The following is a 12,775-nucleotide window of genomic DNA, read 5'->3' as shown; positions in this document are numbered from 1 at the left end:
TTTCAAATATGTTTCAAAAGTAGTGATTCCTTCTTACTTCACAACTTATATTGCATTTGCGATATCAGTAAAAAAAAAATTGTACGTCTTTTTCTACAAATCATGAGGCCCTAACTTCAATGTGGTTTAAAAATGGAAAACATTGTATATTTATGCACTTATATACACAAAAGCAAATTCCTTACTTGACAAAAAACCTGATTCTAATGTAGATAGAAATTAAGAACACTCTTATTTGACTTTATTTTCAAATGACAAGTTACATGATTAAGAGATTGTCTCATGTCGACCTTGTGTTGTATTATGCATGTCTCTTCCATATATGGTAGTGCTAATATCCCAAATGACTCTGTGTCATCACAGTACTTTCTTTAGCATGTGGGTGGGCTCGTGCATGTTAAACAGAGAGAGGGGGGGGGGGGGATCTTTGGGTAGATGCTCCAGTCTGGGCCTGTTTAACATTTTGTTTAACCGTTTACCACATGGAGGAAAAGGACCATATTTTGTCTTTCTGCTTGCTTTTGCAAAGTTATTACACATATACATTAAGTTGAATACAACTTATTAGAAAAACACATCAAAGTCTGCAGTGTACACGTATATCTTCAATAATTGATCACTTTTAATTGCTAATTTCACTGGTTCTATATACTGAAATGTATAAGCCAGTAAGTATCTTGTGGGTTCTTCTCTGAAGCATGATTGTTCTGGACTTAATGTAACCGCACTTCAAATGTTCAATCTACAAACAAGTACAAAAACACTCCCATTTGTCTACAATGTATGATATTTAGTGTAAATAATAGGGAGGAAAAAAGAGGGCGTTCAAAAGCAAAAGAAAATCTTAAGGTTGCTGCAGAGCTCAAGCTCAGCCTCTGCTCAGGAATGTAGGAAGTAAGCCGCTCTGTAATTACCCCAGAGCCCGCCTCTGCTGCTCTCTCATTGGCTAGCAGAGAGCAGAGGCGTTGGTCCTAGCCAATAGGAAACTCCCACTGACTCATTTCAGGGAAGCTGAGTCTGTGCCAGGCTCTGCAAACGCTCCAAGGCTGCAGTGAAGGCAGGAGAATAGTTGTGGTAGTGACTGAAAAGAGCGATCAGTTCCAGCTCCAAACCCCCCCTTCCCCAGCCCCAGCCCCTACAGACTCACACACACACTCACTCTCTCGTACACACACACACACACTCCCAGCCGTAGGAAATATAGCAAGAAGGCCTCGCAACTCAGCGCGCCTGTGCTAGCTTCTGCAGGGCAACAAAATCAGGATGGCACATTCTTTAGGTCCAACCATGCATGTAATCTCTAAAAGTGTGTGTGTGTGTGTGTGTGTGTGTGTGTGTGTGTGTGTGTGTGTGTGTGTGTGTGTGTGTGTGTGTGTGTGTGTGTGTGTGTGTGTGTGTGTGTGTGTGTGTGTGTGTGTGTGTGTGTGTATGTGTGTGTGTGTGTGTGTGTGTGTGTGTGTGTGTGTGTGTGTCGTGTGTGTGTGTGTGTGTGTGTCTGTGTGTTGTGTGTGTTGTGTGTGTGTGTGTGTGTGTGTGTGTGTGGTGTGTGTGTGTGTGTGTGTGTGTGTGTGTGTGTGTGTGTGTGTGTGTGTGTGTGTGTGTGTGTGGTGTGTGTGTGTGTGTGTGTGTGTGTGTGTGTGTGTGTGTGTGTGTGTGTGTGGTGTGTGTGTGTGTGTGTGTGTGTGTGTGTGTGTGTGTGTGTGTGTGTGTGTGTGTGAAGATAGATATGAGGTACTTCACAATAAGTCTGCACAGTAAATCTTATTGTCATAGTTCTCACGCGATCAGAGGTTTTTGGATAAGTCTTTCACTTTGGTTCATTCCTCTTTTACCATTTGACATCATGACTGTTTCTTTATGTGTTATACTATTGGAAAGGAATAAAGAGTCTCTAAGAGAATAAGCTAAAACTTGCCTCAATATGTTTCTGATGATGTAGATCACAAGTTTCTTCACAATATGTTATTCTTTAAACCATGATGCTATATTTTCAAGTCCACCACAATATGGTTTTTATATTAAATCAATATCAGATGGCCATTTAACACAGTAGTTGCATTTATATCAACTAAGAAAAAGGGAACTATACAATTATTTGACAATTATATTACTGCTAATTATATACCCGCTCCAGCAACTCCTACCTGCTCAAACCCCCCAGGACTAAGCTCCGTACCATGGGAGACCGGGCCTTCTGCTCGGCTGCCCCCAGTCTGTGGAACGCTCTCCCCGACCACATGAGAGCACCACAGAGCGTGGAGGCTTTTAAAAAAGGCCTCAAAACCCATCTTTTCAAAAGAGCCTTTGCCTAGCCCCTTTTACCACCCTTTTATCTTTATTTTTATTTATTTATTTTGTATTGCTTTTTTATTAATTCTACCGTGTTGTGTCATGTCTATTTATACTGTTCCTGCTCACTGCCTGTAGCACTTCGGGATTTGAATTCGAATATGAAGTGCTTTATAAATGGAACCCATTATTATTATTATTACTGTTCTTTTCCTGGTATTAAAATCCAAAGCAATCTATTATTTTCAAATAAAAAAAATACCACTTTGATCTATTTTTGTCTACAAAGTAGTAGATGTCTTGGGTTTAAGCACTTTTCGAATGTTAAGAAAAGTGGTGCGCTTGTTGTGACGCAGACATGCCATGGGAATTTCTAAGTAAAAGCTTATCTTAAGTAATTGTTGATGTTTTCGCTTTGCATCAATGAGTTTGGATTGTTGATAATTGATACAGATCCATTTTGTGGATGGCATGCAGAGAGAGGAATGTGCACGGCCATTTATTGTGTGATCATCGCAGGATCCACTCACACAGCGATGTAGGAGATGAAGTGACTGTTTACACAAGCAGGATATAAGTATGTGAATGAAGAAAATGCTCTTTCTGCACCTTCTGCTTCCCAGCCTAATGATCCTGTGTTGACCAGTGGCGAGCCGTGACTTTTATACCTAGGCCCTCTGCCGTAGGCCTACCTTCGATGATCAAATCACTTAAACACAAAGTCCATCCTCCTGTCCTTTTGGATGAAGCACTTGATGGCGGGGTCATGCAGCTGATCCTTTGCCACTCCAGTTTATCATTGTAACTCAATCTTGAAAATAATTCGGTTAATAATTTCGCAACGATGTCATCACTATCACTGACATGAGCCATCATGAACGAACTTATGCTAATCATAAATCTATCGATCATAAATCTATCGATTAGATTCATGATTCGAAAATGATAAAAGTAGGGTAGACATGTGGATATTATCCGGCTGAACAAAACGTGCATTTATCAAACAGGTTCGTTTTCCACAGATCTTATTTCGAGCTATTTTCCAAAACCCTATGGAGAAACCCCATTGCTTTTTTGTCGAGGGAACCCATGCAGCTTACTTCCGGGTTTTAGGACGCGTCACTGCACACATCAACTTCACAGCCGGCGGAACTTGTCATAAAGTCCGCAATAATAAAGCCCACCCATTTAGAGGGAAGATATGATTGGTCTATTGTACTGTCATTTGACATTACTCTATAGTTACTATAGCGGGCCCTCTGTGAATTCATAGCTGGACCACCAATCAGCTCCTGTCTTCACAGTAACTCGCAGAGACGGCTCAAGGAGCTTCTTTCATTTAACCCTTCACATTCAAACAGAAACTGAACAGGCAGATTCGAAGGATTTATTTCTTTGGAAATGTTATTTTAAATACAATTAAATCAAGTTATTTTGGTAAAACTAATGAAAAATATAACAACAAAAAGCCGTCAGGGCCCTCTCATATTTGTTGGCTTACCTTGCTATATTTATCATGTCATATTGCTAAAAATGTCTTCTATTTTAAGCCCCAAGGATGGGATTAGAGGTGGAAAGTAACGACCTGTAGCGTGAGGTGCAGGAGCTCCTCGGGTCAGATTAAGCTGTTAGGAGTTGTGTCGTGCTGCTGGGCATTTAGTTGGGGTGGGGGGAGTGTGTGGAGCCTTTGTAGACCATTAACATGCACAAAAACCTATATAACACACAACGGGAAAGGAACAACCCCAAAAAGCATAATAGGGCCTATTTAACGCTCACGATAAATGTGTAAACCTTGGCGCGCTAAAAAGATGACGTGAAATGAATCACATTACAAAATATAACCCCAACTTCTTAAAGTGAACCCGTAAACTGACTGGAATTGCACAGTGGGAGTGTGGTGGAAATTCTTGATATGAACTAGTCAAAGAGATGTCTTTCTGGTCCTTTAATCTTTTGCGAGGCAAACAACATGAAGAGCAATGTCTCCACAGCCGAGTGCAACTACTCAAACTGAAGAGAGAGCTTTTATACAGTTACACAAATACATGCTTAGTCTAGAGATTACTGACCCATGACCCGATCAGAGTACAATAGACCACTGATCACAAACTGTGTGGTTTCATGGCACCTTGTGACTGATCACCTTCCCGAGTGCTGAGATCTTCTGTCTCTTGACATGTAAGGCTTACAGAATATTATTATTTATATGTTAAATATAACATCATTACAGGAGTTAGTTAACAGGGTCACCACTGGAGGAACAGATAGTGCTCGCAGTATGATAGCAGCAGAGATGATATGCCCTGTGGAGCTCATATTATACGGAGGGGATTCACAGCGGCTCCCTGTGACACCAGCCTTATCGATGCTTTAGCAAAGTGTCGGTAAATCGTTGGACTTCGTGGCAATAATTCAGGAATCAAGTTATAATAAAGTAAAAAAACCTCTGATTTAGCCTATCAGTTTGTCATGCATTTCTTTATTACAACACCACACGTGTATTTGTTCTATTTCCCCCTAAACAATGGAAAAATACTCTTTTAAACTCAATTATAATTGTGATTAACGCAATTACATTTTTTGATCGATTGAGACCTGTAAAAAATATACAAGCTCCCAGCCTCAGTATTATCCACCTTTTTTTATTTTTCTCTATCACGGCGTCTTCGGAAAACCAAATCTGCGCTCACTAAGAAGTGCTTACATGTTTCTGTATTTGTATATTTCTATTCTAGGAGTTTGCTGCACTAACAAAGGAGGTGAACATATGCCGAGAGCACCTTCTGGAGAAGGAGGAGGAGATTGCTGAGCTGAAGGCGGAGAGAAACAACACACGGGTTAGTATACACACACACACACACACACACGCACACACACACACACATTGCATTATCTAACAAGTGTTACACATCGCCTGCGTACTCCTGTCGTATCGGTTGAATTCCTCCATGTGTCTGTTTTGGGAATGGATGTTGTCATAACACTGGTTGACAAATCCTATAATTATATCCTATAAAACAACCCATTGTCCCGAGTTTGGGGCGTGGCAAATTGCTCAATCATCCAAATATTCCAACAACTGACATTAAATGTCATCACATGCAGCTGTGTGCTCTCAAAAGGAGGTTTCTTAAGATCCCACACACTGCAGGGCTCCACTGTTCATCATCTATTGCAAAATAATTGTGTTAATTTATTTCACAAATGTTTGACTTATTTTATTGTTTGCGAGCTGAGCTGTGGGATTTTGGGATTTTATTTTACCTTAGTGACGTTTCAATCACATCAGACTACATCACCATACCAGAGTCAAAACGAGTGTGTTAGTCCCTACTGTCTCTGACTGGGAAGCGTTTTCTCTTGCGTACTTGTTGCATTAAAGTTTGTCCTTTTTAATATTCGACATCACAACTGTATGTTGTAAACAATATTGAGCAGTGGACTCGAGGAAAACGAAAGGCAAGGTGATGAAACTTATGTTAACAAATGGGAAACAGCAGTAATGTTATCAAGCATTACACATGAGTTAAAAACATTTAAAGATACAATACAAATAAATATAATTAAATAACAAATAAACATATAGGAAATATATACTGTACATATCCACAGTAGAAAAGACATATCAATTAAATAAATATACAAGAGCAATAAACTCATTACAGGTTCACCAAAGCTTTATGCTGGTGGCGGATAAACAATTAGTGTAAAGTGATTCATCTTGAGGGGCTACCATGCAATTATAACACCTATTGGTGCTTCTTGACGCAACAAAATGTTAAATTACTGAACACGATTTATTTGTTCCCCTTTGTGTGACAACTTAGAGCGTTAAAAACAAAGTATTTGTTATCCTCCATATTTAAAATAATGATTAAGCCTAGCCTAAAATACAAAACCGAGCACGTGTTTACGTTCATTACGATTCACCATGCAAAGGTACCCATATAATTACTTCTCTGCTACTCTCTAAATGAACTATTTCTATAAAAGTGGTGATCATAGTGTCAAGTTTTGGCTTTTAACTTAATAATGATTACCTTTTCTGCATCAAGACATTTCAGTAGTGTTGCATCTAAGAGTTAATGTCCTTCCTCACCTGTAGTTATTTATATACGTAGGACAGGTTTCTATGCTTCTGCATTTGAGCAATGGATTTTGATGTGATGTTTTCTCCCCTGTTCTCCTCTGTGGTGTGATCAGCTGCTGCTGGAGCACCTGGAGTGCCTGGTGTCTCGGCACGAGCGCAGCCTGAGGATGACGGTGGTGAAGAGGCAGGCTCAGTCTCCTGCAGGAGTCTCCAGTGAAGTGGAAGTCCTCAAAGCCCTCAAGTCACTTTTTGAACACCACAAAGCCCTCGATGAGAAGGTACCACTGTGTGTCTGTGTTTTAATGAATGAAAGGTGTGTGTGTACACGTGTGTTACATATGTTGGACATTGAAAGGAAACAGAATGGAAGCTACATAAATATATTTGGAGTTTTGCAGGTTTTTTTTTCATCTTTTCTTTCACGTGTTTTGTAGGTGAGGGAGCGACTACGTGTTGCTCTGGAAAGATGCAGCGCATTGGAGGAGCAGCTCACCATGTCACACAAAGAAGTAAGCACACTTATAATGGAAATAGCTATTCAATAGGTACCCCAACTCCATACCAATAGAGACTTTTCCAAATATCTATAATACACTGCATTCATGTGATGAAAACATATTCGCTAGAACAACTTAACAGCCTAAATTAAAATCACCTAACCTTCTAAAACGGTTTAGTCTCAGCTTTTCAACTTGTGAGTGATACATGTAGGCTTAAATGTCGCAAATGTATCCCTCGTAATGTGTTGAACTACAAGAATACGTCACTGAAACAGCAGTTGTGCTTTGTCTTGGCAGCCCCCTATATATTATCTATTTTTAACTGCAGTTATTGTTAGATTTCAATATTTAAAGGACAAGTCAAATGATGTGAATACACTGATTTTAAGAGGTTTTTTTTAGGTTGTTGATCTTGACATTAATGTAAAGTTGGTGGATTACAGGGACTAAACCTTATGGCACATGATACATAATGAAAACATTTCTACTTTTTAATTTTTCTGTTAATTCTGTTATTCAGAACCTCAATAAAGAAATTGTTGACAAGCACAAGTCTAGATCAGCTGTTATCATATATTACATTAAGAGACTTTTACACACCAGGAGATGCTTGCATAAAACACTTGACTCAGATGCAATGTGTATTTTATCACATGGATTTGTGCACATTTGACCTGCTTCAGAAGTCTCTGCTGTACTGAATACATCTGGAGTGTTCACTGTATATATCTCAGGAAGAGACTCCCAGCTCTGACGTACACACATGTGTTCATGAATGCAGAGAGCTTTTTAGTGCTGTGTGTTGAATGGGATCGAGATTGACAAAAGGCCCAGAGGATCTTTGGGAAGTGTCCTAGATTTCCTCTCTGCTTCATGCTTCGGTCATCTTTTGTTCCTGGTAATCTGCCTTGGACCACACACATACACACACACACACTCACACACACACTCACACTCACACTCACACTCACACTCACACTCACACTCACACTCACACTCACACTCACACTCACACTCACACTCACACTCACGTACACACACACACACACACACACTCACGTACACACACTCACGTACACACACACACACACACTCACATACACACTCACGTACACACACACATATATAACCAACCACTTGCCACTCAGCTTTTATTAGTAACCTTATTTCCTGAGGCTAGGCAGCTTTCTCCTGCTCTATTTTCCTACTGTGATACGATATATATATCACTATATATATATATATATATATCACAATACATGGGTTACGATTTACTGAATGGTGATACTGTAAGCATTTTTGTGAACTGTCATATGCGTATGCAACGAAACGTAAGAAAGTGTGCTTTTTGCATGCAATCAAAACAGTAGGATCTGCATTTATCAAAATCATATTATTACTTTTGTGCAATCAGAGAAAATACATAAATATTATTATTATTGTTTATAACCAAGAAAGAAGTTACAGGATTCCTGAGGTAAATAAAAATAAATGCACACACATTCATACACACTTGTTCAAATGCATACATACATACATACTTACTTGTAAACATAAACATATTAACATGTGTAGCCTTATATTTAGCAGGTGTATACTGCTATACTGAATACTGCTAGCCACGCTTCTAAGTGTCATATGTTCTCACACACACACACACACACACACACACACACACACACACACACACACACACACACACACAGTACTTGTTTAGATTAGAAATAACAGCATTGCAAATTATTTCAAAGTTAATTTATATAGTCCAATATTAAACATTTTTCATTTGTCTCAGGGGACTTAACAGTGTGTACAGAATATCAATCTGAATATGACACCCTTTTAAAAGGATTCCTCAATGTGGTCTTAATGCATGACAGTCTAACCCTGGATTTTATTCTGTAAGATGTAATTGACTATCTGTTGCAATGTGTTTTATCTGTTTATAAACTCCTGACTTGGTCAACCAGAGATTTGTAACTGAGTGACTGAACGGTGTTAACAGATGTTGATGTTTTTGTGTAGTTGGCGTACCTCAGGGAGCAGAGCAGCCAGAAGAGAGGGCTGGCAGACGGGACCAGCGAGGTCAACCACAACTCAGAAAACACGCCGAGCACCAACGGCAAGGTGAGCTCACCGCACTGCAATACACAGGAAAGTAAACCAGGATGGAGGCGAGGCCATGGATGTATAAAGTGTCCTGGATTCAGTGTTCGATGCAGGATATGTTCAATCCTATGAAAGTTTCTCAGTGGCGCGTGAAGCCAAATTAGCCTGACTCGTAGAGAGGAAAAGTACCTGCATCTGGGCCAAAAGAGCATGCGAGTTTAGTTATAGCACCTTTCAACACAAGGCAATTCAAAGTGCTTTACAAAAATGAAAGACATTAAGAGCATCTAAGAAATGGTGCAGTAGAAACATATTATAAAATGGCATTTTACAACATGCATTTAAAAGCAAAGATAGTAAAACATGAATAACACAGGTGCATGAATAAAAGTTACAGTGCCGTGTGAGATGGGAATGTCTCAATTGAAAGCAGCGGCAACAATAAAAGTCTTCAGCCTGGATTTAAAAGTAGTCAGAGTTGCAGCGGACCGGCAGGTTTCTGGGAGTTTGTTCCAGATATTTGGAGCATAATAACTGAACGCTGCTTCTCCATGTTTAGTTTACCTTAAGCCACGCCTTCAATCTCCTGCTCTCGGCTCAGTCAAATGAATGGAGAAAATAACTCATCTTTAAACGCATTGTACAACTTTTGATTTGATTTTGATTTGATTAGATTTATTTCGAATGTGTAAAACAATAATACATGAGAATTATTATTCAATACAAAATTAAGCAGTGTCAAATTGATATACAAAAATATTACTGATTCTAAGTTATGTATAAACAAATGATCTACTTAATTACACATCCGAAAAGGTGTGGAAAGAAGTTTACCCTTCTCCCAAAAACTAAATTATTAACATATATATATTTCATTTTTTCTTAAAGAAATACATTTGTTGTTGACAAATAAACAAACAAAACAAAAACATAAACTTTTAAGACACCAATGATTTAAATAAAGGCTATAAAACTGTTCGTGCCGGGCCCCCCTATTTCAAATCTTCGTTTCAGGATCATCGTTCCTGATTTCTTGCATCTCCTTATTAGATTTCCAAAGAAGGCCCTCGGTGAAACGGCTCTTTTTTATACCGAATGATCTTCTGCTGAAATAGTTTGTTGGTACTTCCTCCCCAGCGGTCGTCAGACGGCTCCCTGAGTCAGGACGAGGAGTCGGGTCACGGCTTCATGAAGGTCGGGGAGCTGCAGGATGTCGTCGACCGTCAGACCGCTGATCTGGGCCAGATGAAGGAACGCATGGTTGCCATGGTTTCACGCATCAACGAGCTGGAGGAGGACCTGGACACGGCCCGAAAAGACGTCATCAAGTCCGAAGACGTGAACACGCGGCTGCAGAGAGACCTGAGAGAGGTGAGTTTGATTTATTACATTGAATATGTTTTAGTTTTTCCATGTTTTTAGTGGCAGGTGAAAATGTTAGTTCAATAAATGTGAGTCCGTTGTCTTTATGCTTTTAAAGAGTCGCCCAATAAGATATAATCATCAAAACAAAGTGGGAGTGCAATTAAGTCGAAGCTAAATTACTTTCAATATTAGAAATATAATAATTATGTGGTAAAATGATGTGGAAGTACAAAAAAACAAACTTCAGTTTTTACTTTTTCTTTTGATACAGGAATTGTTGTAAAATTGTACCCAATTCATACGGCATCATTTTTGAAATAAATATGAAAAACGAATGATTTTAAGGAATGTTATCCCAAAATCACACTGAACTCATGCAGGATATTGTGTTTGTCAGCATGCATGTAACACACATATTTGATTGCCTCTGTCATTTTATTATATAACCTAGTGTATGAAGATATGTGAACAAAGCGGTGCAACTTGAGCTAGATCTCATTCTGGCCTTACTGTTTGTCCCACAGGGGATGAAGAGGATTAAACTAAACATAAATACAAGACAAACTATAACTGCAAAGTAGATTTTTTTACTTATATGTATTTTGTCAGGTAATGGGATTTATCATTTTGTTGTTGGGCGTTCTTCTTGAATTGACAAGAAGAACAAAGATATAATCAGTTAAATGTACACTGCAGTATAATGCTGTTTTGTATTCTCCCCATCATTGACTTTCAAACGAAATTCTCAAGGAATCAAGGCTTTCTTGTTATCTACACAACAGCTACCTTTGTTGTCATTACAATCTGAAGTCCCCGGCTCCTCCTACAGTGCAACAAACAATATATTTAAGACATCAATTAAAAAAGTTATCTTGAATAGTGCAAATTAGTAAGTAAAATGATGGAATAAGTAAACTATATACATGTCAATAGAATGTAAAATCAGACAATGCACAGTGGAAATAACGACTGTTAATTGTAATAATATTTAAATATGTGGACTGTATGTGAATAATAATAAATTGTATTTAGATAGCGCTTTTCTCAAACCCAAAGATGCTTTACATTTGGGGAAGGGTAGACAAACAAGGACAGGCAATAAAACAACAACATAAGTGTTTAATATGCTATTGAGCTGTTTCTCTACATAGTATTAAACACTTCTGCTGCTTTACACTAATGTAAATGTGTTTGTGTGTGTGTAGTCCATGGCTCAGAAGGATGACATGGAGGAGCGGATCACCACCCTGGAGAAACGCTACCTGGCGGCTCAGCGCGAAGCCACCTCCGTCCACGACCTCAACGACAAGCTGGAGAACGAAGTGGCCAACAAGGATTCGCTCTTCAGACAGGTAGACCCCTCACTCCTAGAATAAAACTTTTAAAAAACCATTGAGTGTGACAACCAGAGGTCGCGTTAACCGAATATTTTCCGCCTATGACGGAATTTTTTAACAATGACGGAAAAATCTGAAAGCAGTCCGTAATTTTGACAGATTAGATCAAACTCGGAACAGCGCCAATGTTTCCCCGCAGCGAGGCTCCTGTGTTATGCCGTGTTATGCATAAAAAGGAGATGATATCGGTTACAAACCATACTTTGCCGTACAAATCATTGAAATGTCCGCGAGGTGCATGCATAACACGGCATAACACCGGCGCTAATAGTTCACGAGCGTGCTCTCTCTGCAATCATACAGTTACATCATACAGTGTTACAATCATACAGTGTTACAATCATACAGTGTTACAATCATACAGTGTTACAATCATACAGTGTTACAATCATACAGTGTTACAATCATACAGTGTTACAATCATACAGTGTTACAATTATACAGTGTTACAATCATACAGTGTTACAATTATACAGTGTTACAATTATACAGTGTTACAATCATACAGTGTTACAATCATACAGTGTTACAATTATACAGTGTTACAATCATACAGTGTTACAATCATACAGTGTTACAATTATACAGTGTTACAATTATACAGTGTTACAATCATACAGTGTTACAATTATACAATGATACATTATGCAGTGTTACAATTATACAGTGTTACAATTATACAGTGTTACAATTATACAGTGTTACAATTATGCAGTGTTACAATCATACAGTGTTACAATCATACAGTGTTACAATTATACAGTGTTACAATCATACAGTGTTACAATTATACAATGATACATTATGCAGTGTTACAATTATACAGTGTTACAATTATACAGTGTTACAATTATACAATGATACATTATGCAGTGTTACAATTATACAATGATACATTATGCAGTGTTACAATTATACAGTGTTACAATTATACAATGATACATTATGCAGTGTTACAATTATACAATGATACATTATGCAGTGTTACAATTATACAGTGTTACAATTATACAATGATACAT

At 38.5% G+C, this 12,775-nt stretch overlaps 1 protein-coding gene across 23 annotated transcripts in view; it reads left to right on the top strand.

The window, feature by feature from the left end:
* Positions 1 to 12,775, top strand: part of ppfia1 (PTPRF interacting protein alpha 1) — a 68,364-nt gene that overhangs the window by 16,536 nt on the left and 39,053 nt on the right. For all 23 annotated transcript variants that reach the window (XM_034148939.1, XM_034148938.1, XM_034148922.1 and 20 more), the window contains exons 3-8: positions 5,028 to 5,129; positions 6,496 to 6,660; positions 6,817 to 6,891; positions 8,908 to 9,009; positions 10,129 to 10,362; positions 11,562 to 11,708. In XM_034148939.1, coding sequence (XP_034004830.1) covers positions 5,028 to 5,129; positions 6,496 to 6,660; positions 6,817 to 6,891; positions 8,908 to 9,009; positions 10,129 to 10,362; positions 11,562 to 11,708 — 825 coding nt within the window. The remainder of the gene's footprint in view (positions 1 to 5,027; positions 5,130 to 6,495; positions 6,661 to 6,816; positions 6,892 to 8,907; positions 9,010 to 10,128; positions 10,363 to 11,561; positions 11,709 to 12,775) is intronic.

The sequence above is a fragment of the Trematomus bernacchii genome, unplaced genomic scaffold (genome assembly GCF_902827165.1).
Source record: "Trematomus bernacchii unplaced genomic scaffold, fTreBer1.1, whole genome shotgun sequence".
In the NCBI taxonomy this organism is placed as follows: Eukaryota; Metazoa; Chordata; class Actinopteri; order Perciformes; family Nototheniidae; genus Trematomus; species Trematomus bernacchii.
The sequence above is the reverse complement of the archived record's forward strand: the minus strand, read 5'-3'. Positions and strand labels throughout refer to the sequence as shown.